A 21,024-nucleotide genomic window follows, 5' to 3' on the forward strand; every position below is an offset into this window, starting at 1 on the left:
TCGCTGCATTGTCCAGACCTTTTTCCCGTGCCCACTGTACCAAGCTTGCGCGCCCGACCTAGAAAATAGGGACAAGATAGTGGCGTACTTGAGGTGTGCGTGGAGTACCGAATCTCGGGGATCCTCTGATACTGTATGGCTGTGTTTAATATCACGTTCTTCAAGTTCACGTATCTATTTTAACATGATACATTCCCTACTCTGGCACGGGCTTCGTATCACCATTGCTCTTATAGCCAATCCGCTGAAGTGATGACCCGGGCGAAAGTCGACCCTCCACCTTATACCCCACCATTCATTCTAACCGCATCACGACATATACTCCCGTACCGGTACCACCTCCGACTGGAGCCCTTCTTTCAATCTTTCGCCGTTATCGACAGAACTCCCTGGTATTCTCGTTTACTCCTCATTTTGGAACAGTAACGTGATTGATTATCTGATGGAGAGATGGCGGGATATTTGCAAGGACGCCCGCAGCTTTGAAGCCCGCAGTAGCTGTCGCTAATGTAGAACGTACGTTGCAATTAACGCGGCGTTTCACGAGCGCGTTGTCCTCAACAAGCCGCGAGACTATGAAGCATTTTTTGACCTACTATTTCCCTCAACCCGGAGGCCGGAACCTTCACCGGGTATCCTTTCCCTTCGCGGCACGTACGGTTACCCTTGGTGCGCATCTCCTCCGGGCTCGGGATCGTCATCGTCGCGTATCATCTTTTACTATACCCCTCTTCTCTGAACATTTCTGTGTTTCGGCTGCGCCCTAGACGTGTACTCTTCTTACTTTTTCTTCTGCCTCTTGTCGCGCCTGCCCACTGCATGACTGTTCATCTCTGCATGTAAGCAGACGCCGTTTCTCGCCAGTGCCGCGTTGAGTGCGTGGCCCGAAGCAGTGGTGGTCGCTGTCCTTTGGGTAGGGACGGTGGTGAGCTTGCAGTTCATTGTATGCGCTGCTATGTGGGGTATCGACATTCGCGAGGATATTGGAAGTGGTCAAGCAGGTTTGGCATTGATGTTTAGCCGGTAATCGGTGAAAACGGTACGCCAGAAATGGGAGACGCGGCAGAACACGGAAAGGGACCAACGAAAATCCAGGCGACGGGTGGCTCTGTGTTTTTCCAGCTGAAATGACGCCTGGGAAGGAATCGAGTCAAAGAATCTAGTAGATTATGACAAGGCTCGAAGGACTCACGGTTTCATCAAGTTAATGGAGAACCCTCATCCAGTGTTCAACAGTTAGCGTACATAAGTCTCCGAGCGCTTATGTGTATACTCTCTGCATGCGATAGCATAACAAGCCATACAACGTTCGTTAGACAGTTCCTAAGCGACAAAGTCATAAGTAAGGTGGAAGGACGGTGGAAGGATCGTAGCAAGACCATAGTGATGGTGGACTCAAGGATTTCATATCCTGCGACGACCTTGTGGCTGAACACTGTGGCTGGGGAAGTCGGCAGGGCAGACTATCTCATTTGTAGACCTGATGGAGGAAGCTGGAATAATGATTGGTCGGGGTGGTTCTAGAGCAAGCAGTTGGGCAGACAGACAACATCATGTCACGGTGTGTTTGCTCGTGCTTGCCAGGAGTGCTAATGAGCAGTGGTCGTGGCTGTGCAGCATCCCAACCTCATCTCCTTCGGTCAACTCGCGACGTTTCTCCACCCAAAATGCAGGACGGGAGGGCCCCGAGGTAAGCAACAAAACAAGTCGATTTCAAGAAAGGCTAACAGCTCTCAGAATTCGCAACCGCGCCCCAGCGGCGGTCCAGGCATGTCTCTTGCTCTGTCTTTCACGAACCTTGTGTTAACACTGTCGCGTTTAGATCACCGCGGAGCAAATCCTTCGTGAAGCCCAGGAACGTCAAGAGTCCACCTTCAAGGCTCCGCGTCAGCGCGTCGAAGACTTTGAAGAGCTTCATGAGTACCGTGGACGGAAACGAAAGGAGTTCGAGGAGCGGGTACGGAGAACGCGAGGGAGCATGTGAGCGCCTGTCGTCTTTTCTTGACATTCACTCGGGGCTGACAACTGTCAAAGAAAAGAGTGGCTACAGTATGCTAGCTGGGAGGTACGCTTCCCTCTCTCCCGTGTTCCTCTCAGCTTTTAACACACCCATGCACCAACCCCACAGGCCAGCCAAAACGAGTTCGACCGCTCGCGCTCCGTCTACGAACGCGCCCTCGACGTCGACCCGCGCTCAATCCAGCTCTGGTTCTCGTACACCGAGATGGAGCTCAAGAACCGCAACGTGCAGCACTCGCGCAACCTCTTCGACCGCGCCGTCACGCTCCTCCCGCGCGTCGACCAGCTGTGGTACAAGTACGTCTACCTCGAGGAGCTCCTACAGAACGTGCCCGGGGCGCGACAGGTGTTCGAGCGCTGGATGCAGTGGGAGCCGGATGACAAGGCGTGGCAGGCGTACGTCAAGCTCGAGGAGCGGTACGGCGAGTTGGACCGGGCGAGTGTCATCTACGAGCGGTGGATCGCAATACGGCCCGAGCCGCGGGTGTGGGTGAAGTGGGCGAAGTTCGAGGAGGAGCGGGGCAGGGTGGACAAGGCGCGGGAGGTGTTCCAGACGGCGCTCGAGTTTTTCGGGGACGACGAGGAGCAGGTCGAGAAGGCGCAGGCGGTGTTCAGCGCGTTCGCCAAGATGGAGACGCGCGTGAAGGAGTACGAGCGTGCGCGGGTCATTTACAAGGTACGTCCGCCTACCCTCTTCTCTGTACCAATTGGGCGCTAACGCGAGTGTAGTTCGCTCTCGAACGCCTCCCACGCTCCAAATCAGCCTCCCTATATGCCGCATTCACCCGTTTCGAGAAGCAACACGGCGCGCGCTCCGTGCTCGAGTCGACCGTGCTCGGCAAGCGGCGCATCCAGTACGAAGAGGAGGTTACTCACGACGGGCGGAATTACGACGTCTGGTTCGACTACGCCCGGCTCGAAGAGGGCATCCTTCGCACACTCCGAGAAGAAGGCAGCACGCAGGACGAGGAAGACGGCGCGATTACGCGCGTGAGGGAGGTGTACGAGCGCGCGGTGGCGCATGTCCCACCTGGGAGGGAGAAGCGCCATTGGAGGCGGTATATCTTTTTGTGGTTGGACTACGCGCTATTTGAGGAGATTGAGACCAAGGTGCGTCCCATGTTCCTCGTGAATAGACATTATGATACTCATTACGTGGTTATTAGGACTACGGTCGCGCACGGCAGGTGTACCGAACGGCGCTCGATCTCGTTCCGCACAAGCAGTTCACGTTCGCCAAGCTCTGGGTCATGGCCGCCCGCTTCGAGGTCCGCCGCCTCGACCTCCCCGCTGCGCGCAAGCTCCTCGGCGCCGCCATCGGCCTATGCCCAAAAGAGGCGATCTTCAAAGGCTACATCCAGCTCGAGATGGACGTGCGTAACGCATCCATCCATCCCGTTCTATGATATCTTGACTAAGCGCATCCATCTACGCACACTACAGCTCCGCGAATTCGACCGTGTCCGCACACTGTATGAAAAGTACCTCACGCACGACCCGTCGAACAGCGGCGCCTGGATCAAATACGCCGAGCTCGAAACAGCGCTCGAGGACTTTTCGCGCGCGGAAGCCGTATTCGAGCTCGGCGTCGCCCAGCCGCAGCTGTCGATGCCCGAGGTGCTCTGGAAAGCGTACATCGACTTCGAGGTCGACGAGCAAGGCGACCGCGCCAAGGCGCGCGGGCTGTATGAGCGCTTGATTGCGCTTAGTGGGCACCATAAGGTGTGGATATCGTATGCCGAGTTCGAGGGCGCGCCGATGCCGCTGCCGAGGGCGCTCAGGGATGAAGAGGAGGATGAGGATGCTGAAGGCGAGGATGAGACCGGGGAGGCGAAGATGCTTCCGGGTGATCCGGAGATCGCGAGGCAGGTGTTTGAGAGGGCGTATAAGGACCTCAAGAGCCGCGAGCTCAAGGCTGAGGTACGTTGTTTACCCTTTTCTTCGTCTCGCCCGTGCTCTGTGCTGATTTCGTGATTCCCATTCCCATTCAAATTTAGCGTGTCGCACTGCTGGAAGCGTGGAAGACGTTCGAGCAGAACAACGGGTCCGACGCGGACGTGGCCAAAGTGCAGGGCATGATGCCCATCGTAGGGCGCAAGCAGCACGTCGACCAGGAGACTGGGCAGGTTGTCGAAGGTGCGTACTCCTCATTTACTCGTCCTTCCCCTCCATCTCTTTATGTACGCACTGAGAACTCACTACGCTCTACGACGCAGACTGGGAGCTCGTGTTCGCGGACGACGAGCGCGAGGCGAACCCGGCGTCGTTCAACTTCCTCAAGATGGCGCACGCGTGGAAGGCCATGCAGCAGAAGAAGGGCGGTGGGCCGGCTGTGTTATCTGGGTTCACGGCTGCGTCGAGCGTTCCTGCTGGGGCGCAAAAGGCCGCCGCTGCCGAGGACGACGACGACGAAGAGGATGAAGACAAGGATGTGGACATGCGTAAAGCTGATAAGGACTCGGATGAGGACGAAGAGGAGAGCTCGGGCGAGGAGGAAGAGCGAGGCACTTAGAAAGGCGAGTCGTTCGCGAGTTTTAGTATACATAATTGTTGTCGTTTCTTGGTATTGCGGGTACGAGGAAATCTACGTGAAGATGTACAACAAGCTGACGAAAGCGAGTGATCGTCGATGTGTTTTGTGGTATGCTAGAAAGCGAATCCAAATGATGTGAGGTGATATAAACATGATAGTGTGTCCGATGGTCATACAGAGTTTGTGGCTCTTCCCAGCCTTTTCACGCTGGACCACTCTCCCTAACCTGACTCTCCACTGGCCGTCCCTCTACCTGAATCGCAACAGGACAGCTCGCCGACCGCATCTCCACCTCCGCATCGGCCCGGGTCATCACCGCCCCGTTCCGGCGCCCAGCCTGAGCCACCGGCGCCGCCGCCCGCCTGCTGAACGTTGAACACCCACACCAAGCCCCTCTTGAGCGCCCTCACCACCCTTGCGATGCCCGCAAACGCACAATGCACCCCATACACAATAAACTGCAAGCTCACGACCACACCCGCCAGAAAACACATCACGAGCACCGCCGCCGGCCACGCGCTCCACGCGACGCTGCCCAAGAACGCCATGAGCGCACACGCGGCGACGAACATGCACGCGGCGGGGAGGCGCGCGGAGATGCAGAAGAAGAGGTACGAGGCGTACACGTCGAGCGCGCGGCGCTGGAACGCGCTCGCGTCCATCGAGGAGGTGGTGTATAGGAGGAGGTATGCGACGGTGAGGATGCCGAGGCCGGAGGCGATCGCGCCGAGGGCGACCATGTGGGCTGCGAAGGGGGTGATGGTGAAGAGCGTTCCGCCGCCGCCGCCGGGAGAGGAGAGGCCGAATACGGCAGCGTCGAGACCGGCGAGGGCGATGAGCGATCCGCCGACGAATGTCCATTCTCTTTGGAGGCGCTGTAGGATGCGCTCGAAATCGGAGTCGACGGAGGCCTCTCGCAGGGCGCGGTAGGGGGAGAAAGAGTCCACGACGCTGTGTACGGTTTCGATGGACGCGAGGGAGGAGAGGGTGGAGATAGAAGAGAAGGAGGCGAGTGTCGATGAGCGCTGGGGTGATGGGGAGCTGGAGCTAGAGCTGGGACCAGGGCGTTGGACGCCGAGGTGTTCGTGGTGGTGATTGTCGTGGTGGTGGTTATGGTGCTCGTGGTGATGGACGTGGGCCTGGGGGAGGAGCGAGGCGGCTATCCTGGAGATAGACATAGAGAACCCGCTCTTTTGGTTTGTTATCGTGACTTCGTCGACGACTTGGTCGCAGTTGTCTTCCTCTTCTGCACCGTTAAGGGTTATGTCTTCCGAATCGTCGAAGTGGTGATGATGATGATGGGGATGACGGTGGCGAAGTCCCTGTTGCAAGGTCGAATCCCGAGATTTGGGCAAGAGCGGCTCGTCCTCGCAAATCACAGACTTGTCGTCGTCCGATTCCGAGAGGTAGCCCTTGACACGCGCTCCAGAATGCTGGGGCTCCGGCCAATGTTCTTCATCCCAGGGCGAACCATGCTCAGAGCTGCGCTCGCTCAAGTGTGAATCAGCTTCACTGCTACATTCACTATCGTCCTCTCCTAAAAGGTGGAGATGAGTAATGGAATAATGAACAAAGCCATAGATGAAGCTTACCGGAGTCATGGTCAAGGAGGGTATTGCTGTCTGGAGTGTAGGGACTTGACGGGCGAGACAACGTAGAGGTGGAGGGTAAATTAGGTGGGGACAGCCGCGCAATGAGACACGGAGGTGAGCTTTGCCGACGCATAGGCGTACGCAGCTTGCTGGTTCCGGCGTTCAGCTTGATCTCGAAAGCTGATGTGCGGATTAGAAAAGGACCGGAGAAAAGGTGCCCAAAGGAACGTACTGCGGTCCGAGCCCTGTATCTTCAAGAGATCTTCGAGGGAGAGAGACGCCGTAGCGACGAGATTACGCTTCTTCCCCTTCTTTTTGCTTTGCGAGCGGTGGAACAAGTTGACATTAACTCTCGAATCGGCCATCTTTTCCTTGCTGGGGAAGCTGAATTTAGATATGACACATTGAGCATAGCGTAAAACCCAGTCAAGGGGTGACGTACAACAGGAACGGCTGCTTGAGGTTGGGATTCTGGCCGTCGCACCCGAGGTTGATCTCATGCGAGAGGTGGTCGTCGACCGTGATATGAACGATGGGTCTCCATGCTTTCTCTGGACGCAGTCCTTGGAAACCCTTTGCGCGGATAACTAGAACGGAGAGCCGTCAGCATGCGTTGTCGGGAGGTAGAACGTGGGGAGCGCGCATACCTGTGAAGGACCAAGAGTTGCTGTATGTGAGTTAGCTCAGCGCTTGCTGTCAAGAGAAGTGAACGAGCGCGTACTCTTCGTTCCAAAAGTCCATTGTCTGGATGTGAGAGAGGAGGGATGTGACTCGGAAGGAAATGGGCTGGGTATAAGAGGACGTGCAAAGAGTTGCTGTGCGTTGCGGAGGCAATGGTCAACTGCCCTGATCATCAGATGTTCATGAATCCTCCGCACCGCCGCACCACTTTAAGCCACTTCAACCTGTTTATGTTCTTTCCTTTCTTCCTCAAATCACAACACCCTCCTTACTTTGCGCCTTTCCGCTATTGGCGGAGTCAAAAGGACACCGACCACTGCATAAGTAACAGTCAGAATTCGAGGTGCTGCAGCGTATTAGGCGCCCAGCATCACCATCATGTTACTCCTGATTCCCGAATCCTGTCACTATGTACAAGCGCACTTTTTGCCCTGCCAGCGAGTGTAAGTCTCTAGTTTACCTTTATATTATCCTCAGAAGGGACTTATCTCAGCTTTGAATGATGCCTTCGATGTGCCAGAGACTTCGACTGTTCTAGCCGACGCGCGTTGCTGGCTGATCCACAAACACGCCACCGACTCTGCCTTTGGTCGCAGTGCTTCAAGTTGATGTAGCCTACTCGTTCTTCTTTGATCCTCAGCAGAACGAAATTGTCTTCTTTTGCCCTCTTGAGTCCTCCAACATTATCTCTGTACTCGGCAGTTACGACGCGAGCATGGAGCATCTTATGACGGGCCAACCTGATATTACCTACAGAACATGGTGGTGCTCACCAGCTACCCCTTTGCGCCCTACGCCTCTGGCGACATCGGCCGCCGCAAGGGGTCTGGTTCGGCGCGACCATCACCCTACCTCTAGCCGAGTCGCATTCCGTCAACATGTCCCATCGGTGCGTGCTTCATCAGCTTCGTGCTGACCTTCGCGGCCAACGCCGCGCCCATGCTAGCCACCGACAATGCACATCCGATATATAGAGCGCCGTGAAGCCGACGAATAATGGACCGTGGTACTCCGTGTCTCCATGTAAGTGGATCATCCCTATCGCCCGTTCGAATACAATGTGCTGGGCGAAGCTGTTCGAGTTTTAATGCTACTTGGACAACATGCGGTCTCCTCAACCTAACCTGGGCATGACATCTACCTTCTCTCCTATAAGGCCTACTCCGGGTTCTCCAATCCATCCTTCATCCTATACGCGCCCGAGTTTCCTCACTGGTTCGCCTGCAAAGGCTTCGAAGTTGAAACCCTGAAGATGTGCACAGGTGGACGGCCACGAGCAGGGCCCTCTCAATCTATATGAGCTCAAGTAGAATAAGCCGAAATCGTGCTGGGTTGCGAACCTTATAGAGCGTCGGGCGAAGGACGCTTGTCGCGACCCCGGGATATCGCAACCACATGCGGATCGTCATCCTTCCAATTTCGTTCTCCTCGCAATGGGCAAGTAATGGCCTCAAATTGTTCCTCCCAGATCTCACACAGGTGAGCGGTGCTACCATCATACTTTCCCCGTCGCCGTCTCATAGCGAGTTCGCACAAGACATCGCATCATCAACCGAATCCTCCATTTTTTCTGGGCCGGCGTCGGAGCACTCTGCGTGCAGTCATTCTACACTGCGCAAGAAATGTGTTCCGTGCGGAACGCGCACAAGGGCGCACAAGGCGTGTGGCATGTGTTCATCGCGCCGGTCTTTCTGTTTCATTCCCCATACACTCTCGCGTACAGCCTATGCGTCAAGTCATGTACGACTTGATATTCTGCCGTTCTAGTTGAGCGCAGAGGGGTTCTATGTGTTTCAGAATACACTTGCCACTCGCGTTTCAGGCGCTGGGGCGAAAGCACTACGTGGGATTCTCCCACTTCACTATTGCAAAAGTGGATACATTCTCTATAGATTGTGTGCGTACGCTGGATAGCGGTAGAGTTCGCCTTTACTACTACTGATATCTTCTTCAATGCCAAGAAGCACACTTGGTAAAGCTGTGTTTCGCCTGTGGCGATCAACGTGCGTTCATTATTCAAGTTGTCATCACTATCTCCAGGAGCGAAGACTGTTTATGTAGCTTCTCATTACCGAAAACTGCTTTGTGCATCACAAACGGGGACGAATGCAACGCGCCGCCAAACCCGTTTTTATTGAGTAATTTGACAGGCTTGGATTGCGGACTGTGCTCACTCATTCACGCCCCAATAGCTGAGACGGATATCAACTTACGAAATACAATGTTTATGTGGCAGAGATGGCGTTTGTTGGTCCCTATAGCACACACGAATAACACACGAAGTTAACTTGTGGTGACTTAATGATACACGCTACAATGCAAAGCTTCACGGATGCACCCCTGGATGCACATCGCTCAACACAAAGGATGAGAATCTCTGATCCACCATGGGAAGCTGGTCCCCGCCACCCGAGACAAAGGAACTTCAGATGATCTAAATGGTGAGACCATCATCCGGAGGCTACGGTCTTGCCGCGGACCGCCTCGTAAAGGGCCGCCTTGACGATATCAGCATCGACATAAAGGGACGGATGGCCTAGCGTCACGATGTCGATTAGCATGTCTGCGGCTTTGTCAAGAAACTCTTGACGCGCTTTGATGTATTCCGGATCCGTCGGTTCAGAGGTAGGCGTGCCTGTCCAGCAACAATATTAAGCAGGAGTCGAGAGAGGCACACGTCTGACTGACCGAAGATTGCACACCTGGCAGGGATACCTTCCGCTGACTCGCTTCTCGCAGCTTGGGAGATGTCTACACGTAATGGTACTTGACATTTGCTCTCCCTCTCTGTCGCCATGATGATAGCGGAGGTAGATGCAGCACTGGTTTGGTTTCCCTCAGACCCGCCTGGAGGTTGCGCCCTGGCATCAGACACCTTGATCTCTAATGAGGCTCTATCAATGTGTTCTTCAAAGTCATGCAACGAGTCGTGATTAAATGCTCTTTCGGATACTCCCTGAACATCATCAATGGGTCAGTTATTGCCGCGTACTAGCCGCTTGCCTGTAGTAACGCGTACCATCAATGCTCGTTTAAGAGATTTGGCGTCCGCCGCGATTTGATGCACTTTGTAAATCGCCTTGACGTCAAAATGAGAGGCGAACCACTTGTCCCGAAGGTCGACCATATCGTGATAGTCTCCTTCCATCCTAACGCCGCCCAGAACACGGGATTAGAAAATAGAACCGTGATCTACGTTGCGTGATGCATACCTCCTGAACTTCGCTTTGAGTCTCTGCAGCTCGTCGGGTGAAATAACATTTGGATCATACGAGCTCTTGGGTAGTTCTTTAATTAGCGTGCGGGAAGTGTTCATGCGACGTTCAATAGCCTTCATTTGACCATTAAAAGTCTGACTGGCAAGAACTTCACCGCCTTTGCAGACGATGGTGACCAAGTTGCCAGTGGAAATGTCGAGCATAATGGCGGGACACTAATAAACAATAAAGGAAAGGAGTGATGCTGGGTCTACCTGAGACTGGGTTGGCGAGGAGCCAGTTTCACCTTGATTTTATACATTCAATGTAGGGCGCCTTAGGCCTGATCTTGTGGATGAGCGTTTTGAGCTTTTTGTAACGAAAACGGTGCCTACCTAGATGAGAAGAACAAAGCGACTGTGGGTGTCCTCTTTGAGTGACGGTTCGCCCAGGGCCAACGCGCATAGCTACAGTAAGCTCCCAGGGCAAGATACAAAGAACTTGCGAATCGGTGCTATTCAGTTTGTGCCTTGTTCCGAGATGCACATCGCAACCTCGAGGCATCATCACCTGGCTTGTACGTACAGCCTGTGGATTCATCACAGGTTATTTTTTTTTGCCTCAACACCGCACTAGGCGGGAATGTATTGAAACCGAAACACTACAAACGAACACTGGAGAAAGCCCTTAGGGCACTAGGAAGTCCGTAGACAATGCGCAGGGAAGAATGAAACGTAATGAAACGAATCATATACAAGGTGGTAAGGGAGTAGTTTCAAAAGCGAAACCGTCTCGTTGAGATGAGGAACCCCGTCGCAGTGGACTAGGATCATGAGAGGATGAGGTGACTCGAAGGAAGTCACAAGTGGAGTATAGTATGCTGTGGTAGCATGTATGGGAGAGGTGGCACACAAGGAGCATGTCGGTGAGGTAAAATGGCCATAGAAAAGAATGCTGCAAACAATACCAGGTCCCTATTCCACGTCTCCTCACAACTACCTTTGACAGCATCACAGGTTATTGTACTTTCAAAGTTGCGGCTACCGTGTTTGGAACAGCGCCCGCACCATTGCACCTCTCCGATCAGTGGTTACATATGGACCCACCAATCCCAACAAACGTTTCCCGCGCCTGTCAAACCTCACAAAAGCCGCACGTGCATGGCGCGCCTGCTGAGTGCAACCGTCGTGCTGATCCCCCCGCCTTCTCCTCTCTCTCTCAGACCAGTGGTCTTCCGCTTTACTGATATGAATTTGGCTGCTTCTGACAACCAAAAGGTAGTGCTTTCGGCTGACGAGGAGCGTCGAGCCATGAACAAGAGAATCTTCGGAACAGAAGAGCTCACTCCCATGCACGAGATTGGCGACGAAGAGCAGTTCTGGGTGGACCATTACGAGTGGCTCAAGGCTTCTGGGTATGAACTGCGATCCCGCTGGGCTCCTGGATGGACTGCATCTTGGAAAACAGCTCCAAAGAAGGACAAGAGGTTATGCGATGACTATCAGTTCATGCCGGTGCGTAGCCGCCCGGTCTATAGCGCCAAATGACTGACTTCAGACAATGTAGCATGCGCAACTCATGGACGCAACTCGTATCAGTGATCATAAAAGGGTTCTTTTGAAGCTGCTCAGGCCATCATACAGTCGCTATGAACAAGAAATACAGGCTTTCTTCAGCGAGGAGCCCCGGGCGTCGAATCCCCGAAATCACTGCATTCCCCTCTTGGAGACTCTTAACGTGCCTGATGAGGATGGTGCCCACATCTTGGTTATGCCTATACTTCGAAAGTATGATAGTCCTGCATTTGATACCATTGGGGAAGCACTGGGATGTATTCAGCAAATATTTGAGGCGAGTCTCGGCGTACACACTACATATAACTTACAGATGACTTACAAAACGCGACTCAGGGTCTCCAATTTATGCATCATAATAACGTCGCTCACAGGTAAGGCTACGCATTGACTCTACATCCTTCCGGCTGATCAGACTCAGGGATATATCTTCATTTAACCTTATGATGGATGACTCCATGTTCATGGAGGAGTTTCACCCAGCAAACCCGAAATACACTCGCGATCTCACCAGAAGTGCTCGCTACACGAGCCGTACATGGAAGTGTCCTAAGTATTACCTCATCGATTTTGGTTTGTCCAGACGGTTTCAGGAAGGCGAACCGCATATTGACATACGGGTCCTCGGAGGGATCAAGACTGTCCCTGAAGCTCGATCTAACGATCCTTATGATCCATTCCACGCAGATATCTACTGTCTTGGGCATTGGGTTCAGGAGGAGTTTATTAAGGTGAGATCGCTTTTTCTCGACAGACAACGGAGAACTCAGATATGATACAGGCAAGGAACGGTTTCGAATTCCTCCAGCCTCTTACGAACGATATGACGCAGGAAGACGCAAGCAAGCGCCCAAGCATTGACGAAGCCGTGAGTCGTCTGCAGAACGTCATTCAGGGTCTCTCTGCTTGGAAGCTACGATCTCGAGTGTCCAAGCGTCGCGGAAATCCTATCATAGGGCTTGCACGTTTAATCAAACATTGGCCCAATAGGGTAGTGTATATATGTTCGCAACGACCTGCCATTCCCGTTCTGTAGTTGGTTTATTTTTTAGCGCCAGTAATGCAATATCACCGCATCCTTTTCCCGACCCAAGATTAATGACCAGTGCCATTTGTGTCGTAGCTTTCCCGGAAGATCTCGAGGCAAAAGTCCGTTAAGAGGCACCTGTTTTACTAGACCAGTAGCCAGTTTATTGATTTCAATGTGCCCCGAGAACTCATAGGAAGAATCGGAGATACTGTAAGGGTATGCAAAGGCCTGCCCTTAAGGACGACACGCGTGTAGAGTCTAGCACCACGGAGAAAGCCGGTGCTTCATCACTTTCAAGTAAGGGATGATATCATTCGCAAAAACTACCAGCACTCTCATTCAACCTCAAAGTTACTCGTTGTGCTTCTCATTATGTCGCCTATCGGTACGCTTTGGGGCTCGAACAAGCAGCGCCAGACTTCTATTGTATGTTTAAATGTTGGTGCTGATGCTCCGATTACTGAGCATCCTTCTAGATCAACTCGGTTGCATCGATCACAGGTATCGAACTTGATTTTCCGGAGATCACGTTTGGAGAGACGAACAAGTCTCCCGAGTTCCTCGCGAAGTTTCCTTTAGGGAAGATACCTGCGTTTGAGGGTGCCGACGGGCTGAAGCTTACCGAGGGTATCGTGATCGCGCAGTACAGTAAGCAACGTTGCATAGCCCTTTGATCATAAAGGCGCCGGGACTAATCTGATATGATTATGGCAGTTGCGTCTCTGGCGCCTGATAGTGTTCTGCAAGGGAAAGACAGGGCAGAGACCGCCCAAATCGACCAATGGATTCATTTTACCGAGTCCGAACTTCAGGTTAGCTCCGACTTCAGCTGGTTCCTTGCTTCTGGTACACTGCCGGGTGAATACCACAAGGAGGTGAGTACATCTTTATCATATGATCTACATGTCAATTGCCCATCTTACAAGCCTCTATCATATAGCTTCACGAATGGCTACTGAAGCGTCAGTACCAGTCATTCGAGTGCCTCGAGAACCACCTCGCAAGCCACGGTTACCTCGTCGGAGACCGGTTGACGATCGCGGACATCTCGCTTACAGCTACGCTAAGAAGTGCCGTCAGCGTCACTCTCGGAGCGTCTGAAAGAGCCAAATATCCCAAGACTATGGCTCACTTTGACAAGATACGCTCTCACGAGAAGGTCAAGGACATCATTAATCATTGGTGAAGTCACGTTCGCAGACACGGTCATGCAGTACAAGGGCTCTCCGTAAACGGTTCGCTTAAACATCCCACTATCATAAGTATATAACCCTATTCTCGTCAATAAATGTCCTCGTTAAAACACATGTGTGAAAAAGAGTCAATTTTGTTTCTACTTGCAAATAAAATCGCAAAATTACAGCAGTTAGGCCATACCTCATACTAGCTGGTCTGACTTGCCCGACCACGGAAGCTATTCCCGGACACCTGCTCCTGATGGTATCGAAGACGTCCCTCCACCGCTGAGTAGCACTCGCGCAATTTTGTAACGTTGGGCTGTGGTTATGGGGTAGATCCCAGGCTCGTAACCGGCAAATACATAGTTTTACTGAGAATATGCAGCAGCGCATTGACCGCATCTCCGGTTTTCTCCCCTTTGCTTGAGTTCAGCAAGTTGAGCGCCACGAGGGACGCTGGGGCGCCACACGCACCTTCAGTGGTGCCACCTTGTACATCCGTGGCGTATGGTTGAACAGCTGAGCCATCAACAGCAACTGCAACGTTTTCGATGCATGGTAAGGCCGCTAGCGCTGCCGCCAGGCCGGTGAGCATGATGTATGAGCCAGGAGCAGGCCAGCCGTACTCAGAGTTGACGAGTAACGTCCGAATACGCGGCCAAGCCTGGGCCATTAATTGCAACCAGCTGACCGTCGGTAAGGGTCACCTTGCGCTCTAGATCCAAAATAATGGACTGCATGTTTTCGAAGCGTAACAATGGTCGTAGGCAAGGGGTAGTCGGAGTTGCGTGGGAAGACCGGGGGTGAGGGGGGGAGGGTCCGGCCATGGCACCTTAAATTATTTCTCGACCTACAAAATTCTTGTCCCAAAATAGTAATTACCACGTGCTATATACCAAATGGGGATGATCTACATAGGGGCTACTACTATATCGGTCACTGGTGACCAGGGGAGGACGTCGTGAGGGATTGCAACAGGGCGAAGTCCACGGAAATGACTGCGAATGAAGACATACGCAAGGTGAGCACATAGGATCATGATTAGCAGATAAAAGGAGACTCACAGGAGCACAGTGGAAGGTCGATTCGACATTAGTATGTGAGGAATGCCATCAGGTCATCACTGTTGGCTTCGGCGGCACACATAGTCTTGGGCAACACAAGGCTTCGAAGAGGTGTCGGGAGGAGAGGAGGCGGCAGCAGGAAGAGAAGGAGGCTAGAGAGAATGCAGGCAAGCCCAAGCGAGGCTCCCTGTTCGCCATGGGCGTGAAGAAGCTGGCAACTCTGTCAGTATTCACAAGGAAGAAAAAGCCGACTACACCTTCAACACCCTCAGCTGCCGGCCCGAGCATGTCTACTTCAACCTTGAACAGCTCTGTGGTCCCTCCGAGCACACTGGCCTTGACATCTGCAGCCCCAGGTCTTGCTACTACCCTGCTGACATCCACACCCAGGTCGTCTGCTCCTCAAGGCCCTAGCCAGCCTTTGTCGACGACTCCTCCGTGCGCAAGGGGTCTTGAGCTCCTGCATAGGCTTCGCGACCTTCGGGATGCACTGCCGAGCACAACTGCAGCTGCAATGGAAGCATGTGGGCTCAGCAATGTTGTGGCATGCCGCCCAACTCTCCACGGACTCACCAATGAGGACGTATGGGAAACGCTGGATTCAAAGCTCAACGTGGCGATGGGCAGCGATAGAACAGTGGAGGACTTACATGCCTTAGTCAAGACAGGGCCGTCCGGCCTCGATGGCTTCCTGGAGGTGGTGAGATACGCAGTGGAGGAGCGAGGCATGGTGGGGTTCTTGCTGGAAGGAAAGCTAGAGCGGTTGATGGCTGCGATCACATTCATGTGAGTGTCACAGCTCTTTGATGCGAGGTGATGACTTACTCTTGATCCAATAGTTTGGAGCGCGATGGCCGGACAACACGCTCCAAAGACGTTGTTGACCTCATGCAGGCCACCGGGGGTGATGATAGTAGAAGCAAGTCAGTAGCATCAATTGTCGATCTCACCGAAGACGGCGACAACGTACCTTCTCCCGTAGCGGCTACTCGACACCCGGTCGCCTGTCTCCCTCCACCTCTGAAGCCGCGGCTTCCATGTAGCGGGTACCTCCTCTCGATCCCTGAAACTAAGACTGCTGCCTCAGGGTATCCTCTCGGGCTCCATGACGAGTACGACTTACCGTGGTCAGTCCAGTTCTCGAAGAACACGATCCGCCTCCATGCCGATACGTGCATTGGCCTCACCGACGATGGCATAACTTGCTCGCGTTGCGATATACTTGCCAACAACACACGCCTGCAAGGGATTTTTCAGCGGATGAAAGCGGGCGTGCACAAGAATGCGCCGCATTCTTACTGTTCCTTTGGCAAGCTCCGACAGGTGATCCGACGCAAGGACGTCCAACTGGAGCATATGTGTGTTGGCCGGATGAACGCACAACGACAGCTGGCCAGGAAGCTCACGGCGCTCGTGGACTTCAAGAAATTCATAATGGCAGCTGGGAAGGGGGAGGTGAACCGGCTCGACACGCTGCTGCGCGTCTGCATGAAGAGGAGGATGTCGCCAAAGGCCATGTTGACGCTGCTGGACAAGGCTCTTCGCAAGGTGTACAAGCCAAAGTCCTTCACGGAGGCTGAAAAACTACGAGGGCTGGTCATGCTACAGTTAGGCGGCGCCCGAGTTGCAGAGATTGCCCACCGAGCAACGGACTCACCGGCTGTCAGTACTCTGCGCCATCACTTGTGCACCCGCCCTATCCAGATATCACCGAGGATGCCAACACTTGAGGAGATCTGCACAAATATTCAGGCGTCAGTGCCAGATGTCAAGGGTTCCACTGACAGGCAAACTCACCATGGCAAGGGCACGACAGTGTCGTTGATGGACATGGTGAATGCGGCAAGCGAGGCAGACAGCGGAGTGGAGGGATATAGTATCATGGTTGACAAGATCAAGACGGAGTTGAGAGTGAGGTGGGATGAGCGTACGAACATGATTGTGGGAGCTGGCAGAGAGGATGCGGACAAGGTGGAGTTGGAATTTAGCTCTGTAGCCGAGGTAGAAGCCCTCTGGGACGCGGTGAGAATGGAACGGGTTCATCTGGCATCAGAGGTGAGAATGCGTGCCTCACGACTGAATTAAACGCCTCACCATTGCTTTTCTCAGGCAATGGTTGCAGCGATCGACCATATACCGAGTTCGCCACACAGTCGGACGTCCGCATGTCCCATTGTTGTGTCAGGGACATGCAAGCGGGAAGATGCAGTGACGCACACTCGCCTCTTACAGACTATAATTGATGCATGCCACACGGAATCTGTGAAGCTTGCGGGGCGGCTGTACAGCCTGGCGTCTGACGGGGAGACGCGTCGTGGTGCTGCGCTTGTTCTGCTCACTATGAAGAAGAAGCTATCTCCTCAATTAGATATTTATTGCTACGTCGGGTCCCTCAGGCTCATGAATGATCTAGTGGGCGACAATGACATAACTGCTGACAAGGATTGGAAACATGTGTTCAAGCGGCTGCAAAATCTCCTCATCCGGCTTCTCGGGATCAAGATCTTCGGTGTATCAATTCCCACTCCAGTACTCAGCAAGCACCTCACCTCTACGCGCACATGCACCGAGCAGCAGGCTGGTGCTTACACCAACCCTAACAACAAGCAAGACGTCACACTCGCCCTCAATTTCCTCAAACGTGTGTGGGAGATTCCACCTGCATCTGACATGGATGAGCCGACCACTCAAGTTGCTCAGCTTGCTATCCAGCGGTTCGGTTGCTTCCTCAAGTTTCTTCTCGTGCCGTATATTGATCCCTCCATGTCCCTCCACGAGCAGCTTGTCTCTTTGAGTGCCACAGCCCACCTCGCTCTGTTGATGTATACCGATGCAGGACCAGGCAATGAGTTCATGCTGAAGACCCTGTATCAGGACATCCAAATTATGATCAAGAACGTGTATTACTCTGTTGCCAAGGCCAAAGTTGACAAACTGGATGGCAACTTCTATATCATATCTCTGGGGACCAATCGACTGGAGCAGCTTTTCGGTATCTATCGCACAATCATTGGCAGTGACGCCAACACAGATCTTCTGCAATTGGCATATCAAATTGCCAATGTGGCCGAGGTGGGCCAGATCCTGGCCAAATATCCAGAATGGGATGTCCTCCTGCGCCGCCTTAAAGCACTCATCCTGGATACTTCCGCGGAACTTTCTGCCAAAGTCGATCACCTCAACCCGGCTTCCTGGCTCGGCAACGTCACATTGGCTCCTGTGCAGCCCCTGACCGTGTGGAATGAAGGTCGCCGCCGCATTGAGGTCGAGTTTGAAGACATCAACGCGGCGAAGTGCTTCGAACGTGTTGAATCAATGCCTGATGCCGACATGCTGTACCCATGGGGCAAACCACGCGTTCTGGTGGAGAATCCCATGCCCGAGGCTGGCACTGAAGAACCAGAGGAGGGTGTTGAGATCGATAAGCCCGCCGACCATCCCTCCTTCATCCACGCTCCGTCTATTGACCTAGACGTGCAGGAGTATGTGAGCGAGAACTGCCCGCCTGCCGAGACCACCGCCCCCAATGCCAAGATCATCCCTTATGTTGTTGTCGAAGGCAAGCAGGTTTTCAAGCCTGCTGTCCTGCGTTTGTTCTTCCAAACCCTCAATTCCTCCGGCTTGACCGATCGTCTCAAGCGCGTAGCTGGCTTAACACGTTTTCCCGTCGCTGACAACGATGTGATTTCTTCTACGTCGGCTTTAGGCGATGAGCATCTCGTTGTCAACGACCCAGCATTCACCCTCATTAGGTGCGATGGTCACGTGTTCTTGGCAATAATGCAGGTGAATGTGATCCTTTTTCGGTCGAAGTTGGTCGAGTCGATTGCCGAACGTCTGCTGCTGGAAAACAGTGTTGAGATGAAAGGTCAGCTCATGGCCATTCATGAGCTGGAGACACCAGTCCACGCAGATAAGAACAACAACAACAACGACAGCCTCTACAACTGGGTCTGGTCCAGCTACCTTGGCGCGAACTTCAAGACATATGGTCAGTTTTCACAAACGGTGGATGCTACCCTCTCAACTGCTAACATTGGCAAGCCAACTTACTTCTTCCGTACATCCGAGCTCTCCGCGATTGCTGCATCGCTCTATGCGCAGGTTATCCCCGATGAGCGAAAGCTTCTTCCGACCCTCCCGCAAACAGATTGGTTCCCTTACCGTGCTTCAGGTACGTTTCCTTATTTATTACCGGTTTGTTGTATTTATTTATCTGTGGTAGGACGCGCCGCGTTCTTATGTGAGGCTGAGAGCAACAACACCCAGGTCGAGCGGGATGGAACGTGTTGTCCGCGCTGTGGGCCATGGCACCCATGGAACAACAAGTCTGGTCCCCACATGATCGAGCACATCGGCACCCACATCCTCCATGATTCCTCCCTAGACCGCACTGCCAAACTCTGCGGCATGTGCGGCAACAACATCATCAACGCCGGCTGTATCTTCTATCTCCGAAACCCCAAGGGTCAAGTTGCTTCAATTCAAGTGGACACCAAGCGCTCACACTGCACAAACTTCGTCAAATTCTCTTATCAACCCGCAAGTGTTTCTAATAACAATTCCCCTTGTTCTAATGTCCCTATCCCTTGCCCATTATGTGCTGATGACAAGCCGGCTGTCTGGAAGTACAGCATGGAGGCCCATGTCCGTCTGCACCACAACACCAGCACCCCCGCCGCACATGATCTTCTCGGGTCATGCGTGCTCTCGGATGGCGAGCGTGCACGTATGGAGATGAAGTGGAACAGCCGCTTCAAGCAAACATGACTAACAAAGAAGTCCGGCTCCTCGCGCCGGCTTCTTGTTTCTGATGCACACATGGCTTCGACAGCGACAAAGTGAGTCTATCATTGCTTATGTGTGACAGCTATTAATATCATAGTTCTAGCTACAACGACGATGATGATGACGGATTCAGCAGCAACAACCACAGCACCAACGTCGACGAGGTTGTTGACACGGATTCTGATCACAATGCTGACCTTGACAACGCACGTTCTCATAGCGGCGTTGAGTCCCCTCGTGCAGCACCCAACGATGCACGGATGGCGGCCGGCCCTTCCACCGGAGCAACCAGGGATGGTGAGTAACATTACAAGACTTTGTGTATTCTATCCTACTGATACTTTTGTATTCAGACGAGCATGTATTCACCCTCGAGGGACGTCCGATGCGGTCTGGTTGCGCCCGGCGTGCCTGCGACATGACCGATGTCCATGCTTGTTATTGTATGGACACGGTTACCCAAGAGGAGATTGATGCCAACATTACCATCAAGTGCACGGGCCGCGGGTGCGAGTCACAAGTGGTAAGCCTCCCCGTTCTTCGGTTTCATTTCTCTAGATGATTACTAACATAAGGCCCGTTAGTACCATATGAGGTGTGTCACAGTGGTTGGCCCTTTGTCAAAGTGGCGGTGTGAGTCGTGCACTGAGAACAATCGCAAGCCAGGCAAGCGTCAAAAGGTTTAGTTACTACTTATGATATTATTTACTATGTTCTCGGCGCGTTGCCGTGCTCTATTGTAGTTAAATGGGCCGTAATCTAACACGTCGAACTCGACCGGCTCCCTTAGAGTTGAGGGACTGCGCGAGATAAGATAACGCTTTCCTTATTTGGGTGACAGCGGATCTTGCCGGCAAAGATTAGCCTAATGGGGATAGGGGAGGGGGGGAGGGTATGTCGATAACCTCTTAATTTATTTTTCGACCTGAGTTTTTTTTTTACATTTTCGACTACCCCTTGGTCGTAGGCTTGCAAAAGTAAGGGAATACGTGTCAAGATGGGTATGATTTTCTGTGTCGACTTCACGAAGCGCGGATATTCATGAAGATGTAGGGTGCCGAAGGTATCGTGAATGAAACACTGGGATATCACTTAAAAGTTATAGTTCTCGCGGTCCTTGTTGGTCTTTTCATATCTCAGTAAGTACTTTCGCTTTTATGCCCCTCCTCTTGGGCTCACTGTTTTATCCCAGTCGCTGGATCACCGCATTCGCTGGAAGGAAGGAGAACGGGCCCACCCCAAACATTCACCCATGTCTTCGAATCCAAGTATCTGATAACAATGTTATTTTGTTTCGCGTGAAATATACATTGCGTATTCTACAGAAATGTATAAACCAAATGCAATTGATAAGACATTGTCTTGCTA

The 21,024-nt window shown here is 52.9% G+C and overlaps 5 protein-coding genes across 5 annotated transcripts; 4 read left to right on the forward strand and 1 right to left on the reverse strand.

Moving 5' to 3' along the window:
• The first annotated feature begins 1,646 nt into the window (after nucleotides 1-1,646).
• Nucleotides 1,647-6,932, forward strand: CONPUDRAFT_164415 (TPR-like protein). Its single transcript, XM_007769033.1, has 15 exons — nucleotides 1,647-1,690; nucleotides 1,738-1,768; nucleotides 1,823-1,980; nucleotides 2,035-2,065; nucleotides 2,129-2,695; nucleotides 2,749-3,129; nucleotides 3,186-3,392; nucleotides 3,463-3,939; nucleotides 4,017-4,155; nucleotides 4,236-6,089; nucleotides 6,145-6,324; nucleotides 6,377-6,519; nucleotides 6,587-6,731; nucleotides 6,792-6,811; nucleotides 6,866-6,932. Exons 1-10 carry the CDS (start codon nucleotides 1,668-1,670, stop codon nucleotides 4,529-4,531), a joined length of 2,310 nt encoding a protein of 769 aa, XP_007767223.1. The 5' UTR covers nucleotides 1,647-1,667; the 3' UTR covers nucleotides 4,532-6,089; nucleotides 6,145-6,324; nucleotides 6,377-6,519; nucleotides 6,587-6,731; nucleotides 6,792-6,811; nucleotides 6,866-6,932.
• A 2,343-nt stretch (nucleotides 6,933-9,275) lies between these two features.
• CONPUDRAFT_72022 (uncharacterized protein) lies at nucleotides 9,276-10,246 on the reverse strand (the record flags this gene model as incomplete). The annotated part of the gene is made up of 4 exons (XM_007768290.1): nucleotides 9,276-9,460; nucleotides 9,514-9,781; nucleotides 9,845-9,974; nucleotides 10,038-10,246. 4 exons carry the CDS (start codon nucleotides 10,244-10,246, stop codon nucleotides 9,276-9,278), a joined length of 792 nt encoding a protein of 263 aa, XP_007766480.1.
• Nucleotides 10,247-11,371: 1,125 nt separating this feature from the next.
• Nucleotides 11,372-12,632, forward strand: CONPUDRAFT_136476 (uncharacterized protein; the record flags this gene model as incomplete). The annotated part of the gene is made up of 5 exons (XM_007769034.1): nucleotides 11,372-11,536; nucleotides 11,589-11,873; nucleotides 11,933-11,970; nucleotides 12,018-12,327; nucleotides 12,378-12,632. 5 exons carry the CDS (start codon nucleotides 11,372-11,374, stop codon nucleotides 12,630-12,632), a joined length of 1,053 nt encoding a protein of 350 aa, XP_007767224.1.
• A 347-nt stretch (nucleotides 12,633-12,979) lies between these two features.
• CONPUDRAFT_122076 (glutathione S-transferase C-terminal-like protein) lies at nucleotides 12,980-13,889 on the forward strand. Its single transcript, XM_007769035.1, has 4 exons — nucleotides 12,980-13,052; nucleotides 13,103-13,274; nucleotides 13,341-13,501; nucleotides 13,567-13,889. Exons 1-4 carry the CDS (start codon nucleotides 12,999-13,001, stop codon nucleotides 13,810-13,812), a joined length of 633 nt encoding a protein of 210 aa, XP_007767225.1. The 5' UTR covers nucleotides 12,980-12,998; the 3' UTR covers nucleotides 13,813-13,889.
• A 2,335-nt stretch (nucleotides 13,890-16,224) lies between these two features.
• CONPUDRAFT_52204 (uncharacterized protein) lies at nucleotides 16,225-18,123 on the forward strand (the record flags this gene model as incomplete). Its single annotated transcript, XM_007768139.1, has 3 exons — nucleotides 16,225-16,642; nucleotides 16,685-16,923; nucleotides 16,978-18,123. Coding segments are annotated over 3 exons (1,803 nt in total), but the record flags the coding sequence as incomplete, so codon positions are not given.
• Nucleotides 18,124-21,024: the final 2,901 nt, after the last annotated feature.

The sequence above is a fragment of the Coniophora puteana genome (assembly GCF_000271625.1).
Source record: "Coniophora puteana RWD-64-598 SS2 unplaced genomic scaffold CONPUscaffold_4, whole genome shotgun sequence".
In the NCBI taxonomy this organism is placed as follows: Eukaryota; Fungi; Basidiomycota; class Agaricomycetes; order Boletales; family Coniophoraceae; genus Coniophora; species Coniophora puteana.

What these genes read in the sequence shown, in the direction of transcription:
- CONPUDRAFT_164415 (XM_007769033.1), top strand. Translation starts at nt 1,668, where the DNA reads ATGCAGGACGGGAGGGCCCCGAG. An exon ending in TTGAGGAGATTGAGACCAAG is followed by an intron (nt 3,130 to 3,185) that starts GTGCGTCCCATG and finishes CGTGGTTATTAG; the next exon opens with GACTACGGTCGCGCACGGCA. An exon ending in GCCGCGAGCTCAAGGCTGAG is followed by an intron (nt 3,940 to 4,016) that starts GTACGTTGTTTA and finishes ATTCAAATTTAG; the next exon opens with CGTGTCGCACTGCTGGAAGC.
- CONPUDRAFT_122076 (XM_007769035.1), top strand. Translation starts at nt 12,999, where the DNA reads ATGTCGCCTATCGGTACGCTTTGGGGCTCGAACAAGCAGCGCCAGACT. An exon ending in TATCGTGATCGCGCAGTACA is followed by an intron (nt 13,275 to 13,340) that starts GTAAGCAACGTT and finishes TGATTATGGCAG; the next exon opens with TTGCGTCTCTGGCGCCTGAT. An exon ending in CGGGTGAATACCACAAGGAG is followed by an intron (nt 13,502 to 13,566) that starts GTGAGTACATCT and finishes TCTATCATATAG; the next exon opens with CTTCACGAATGGCTACTGAA.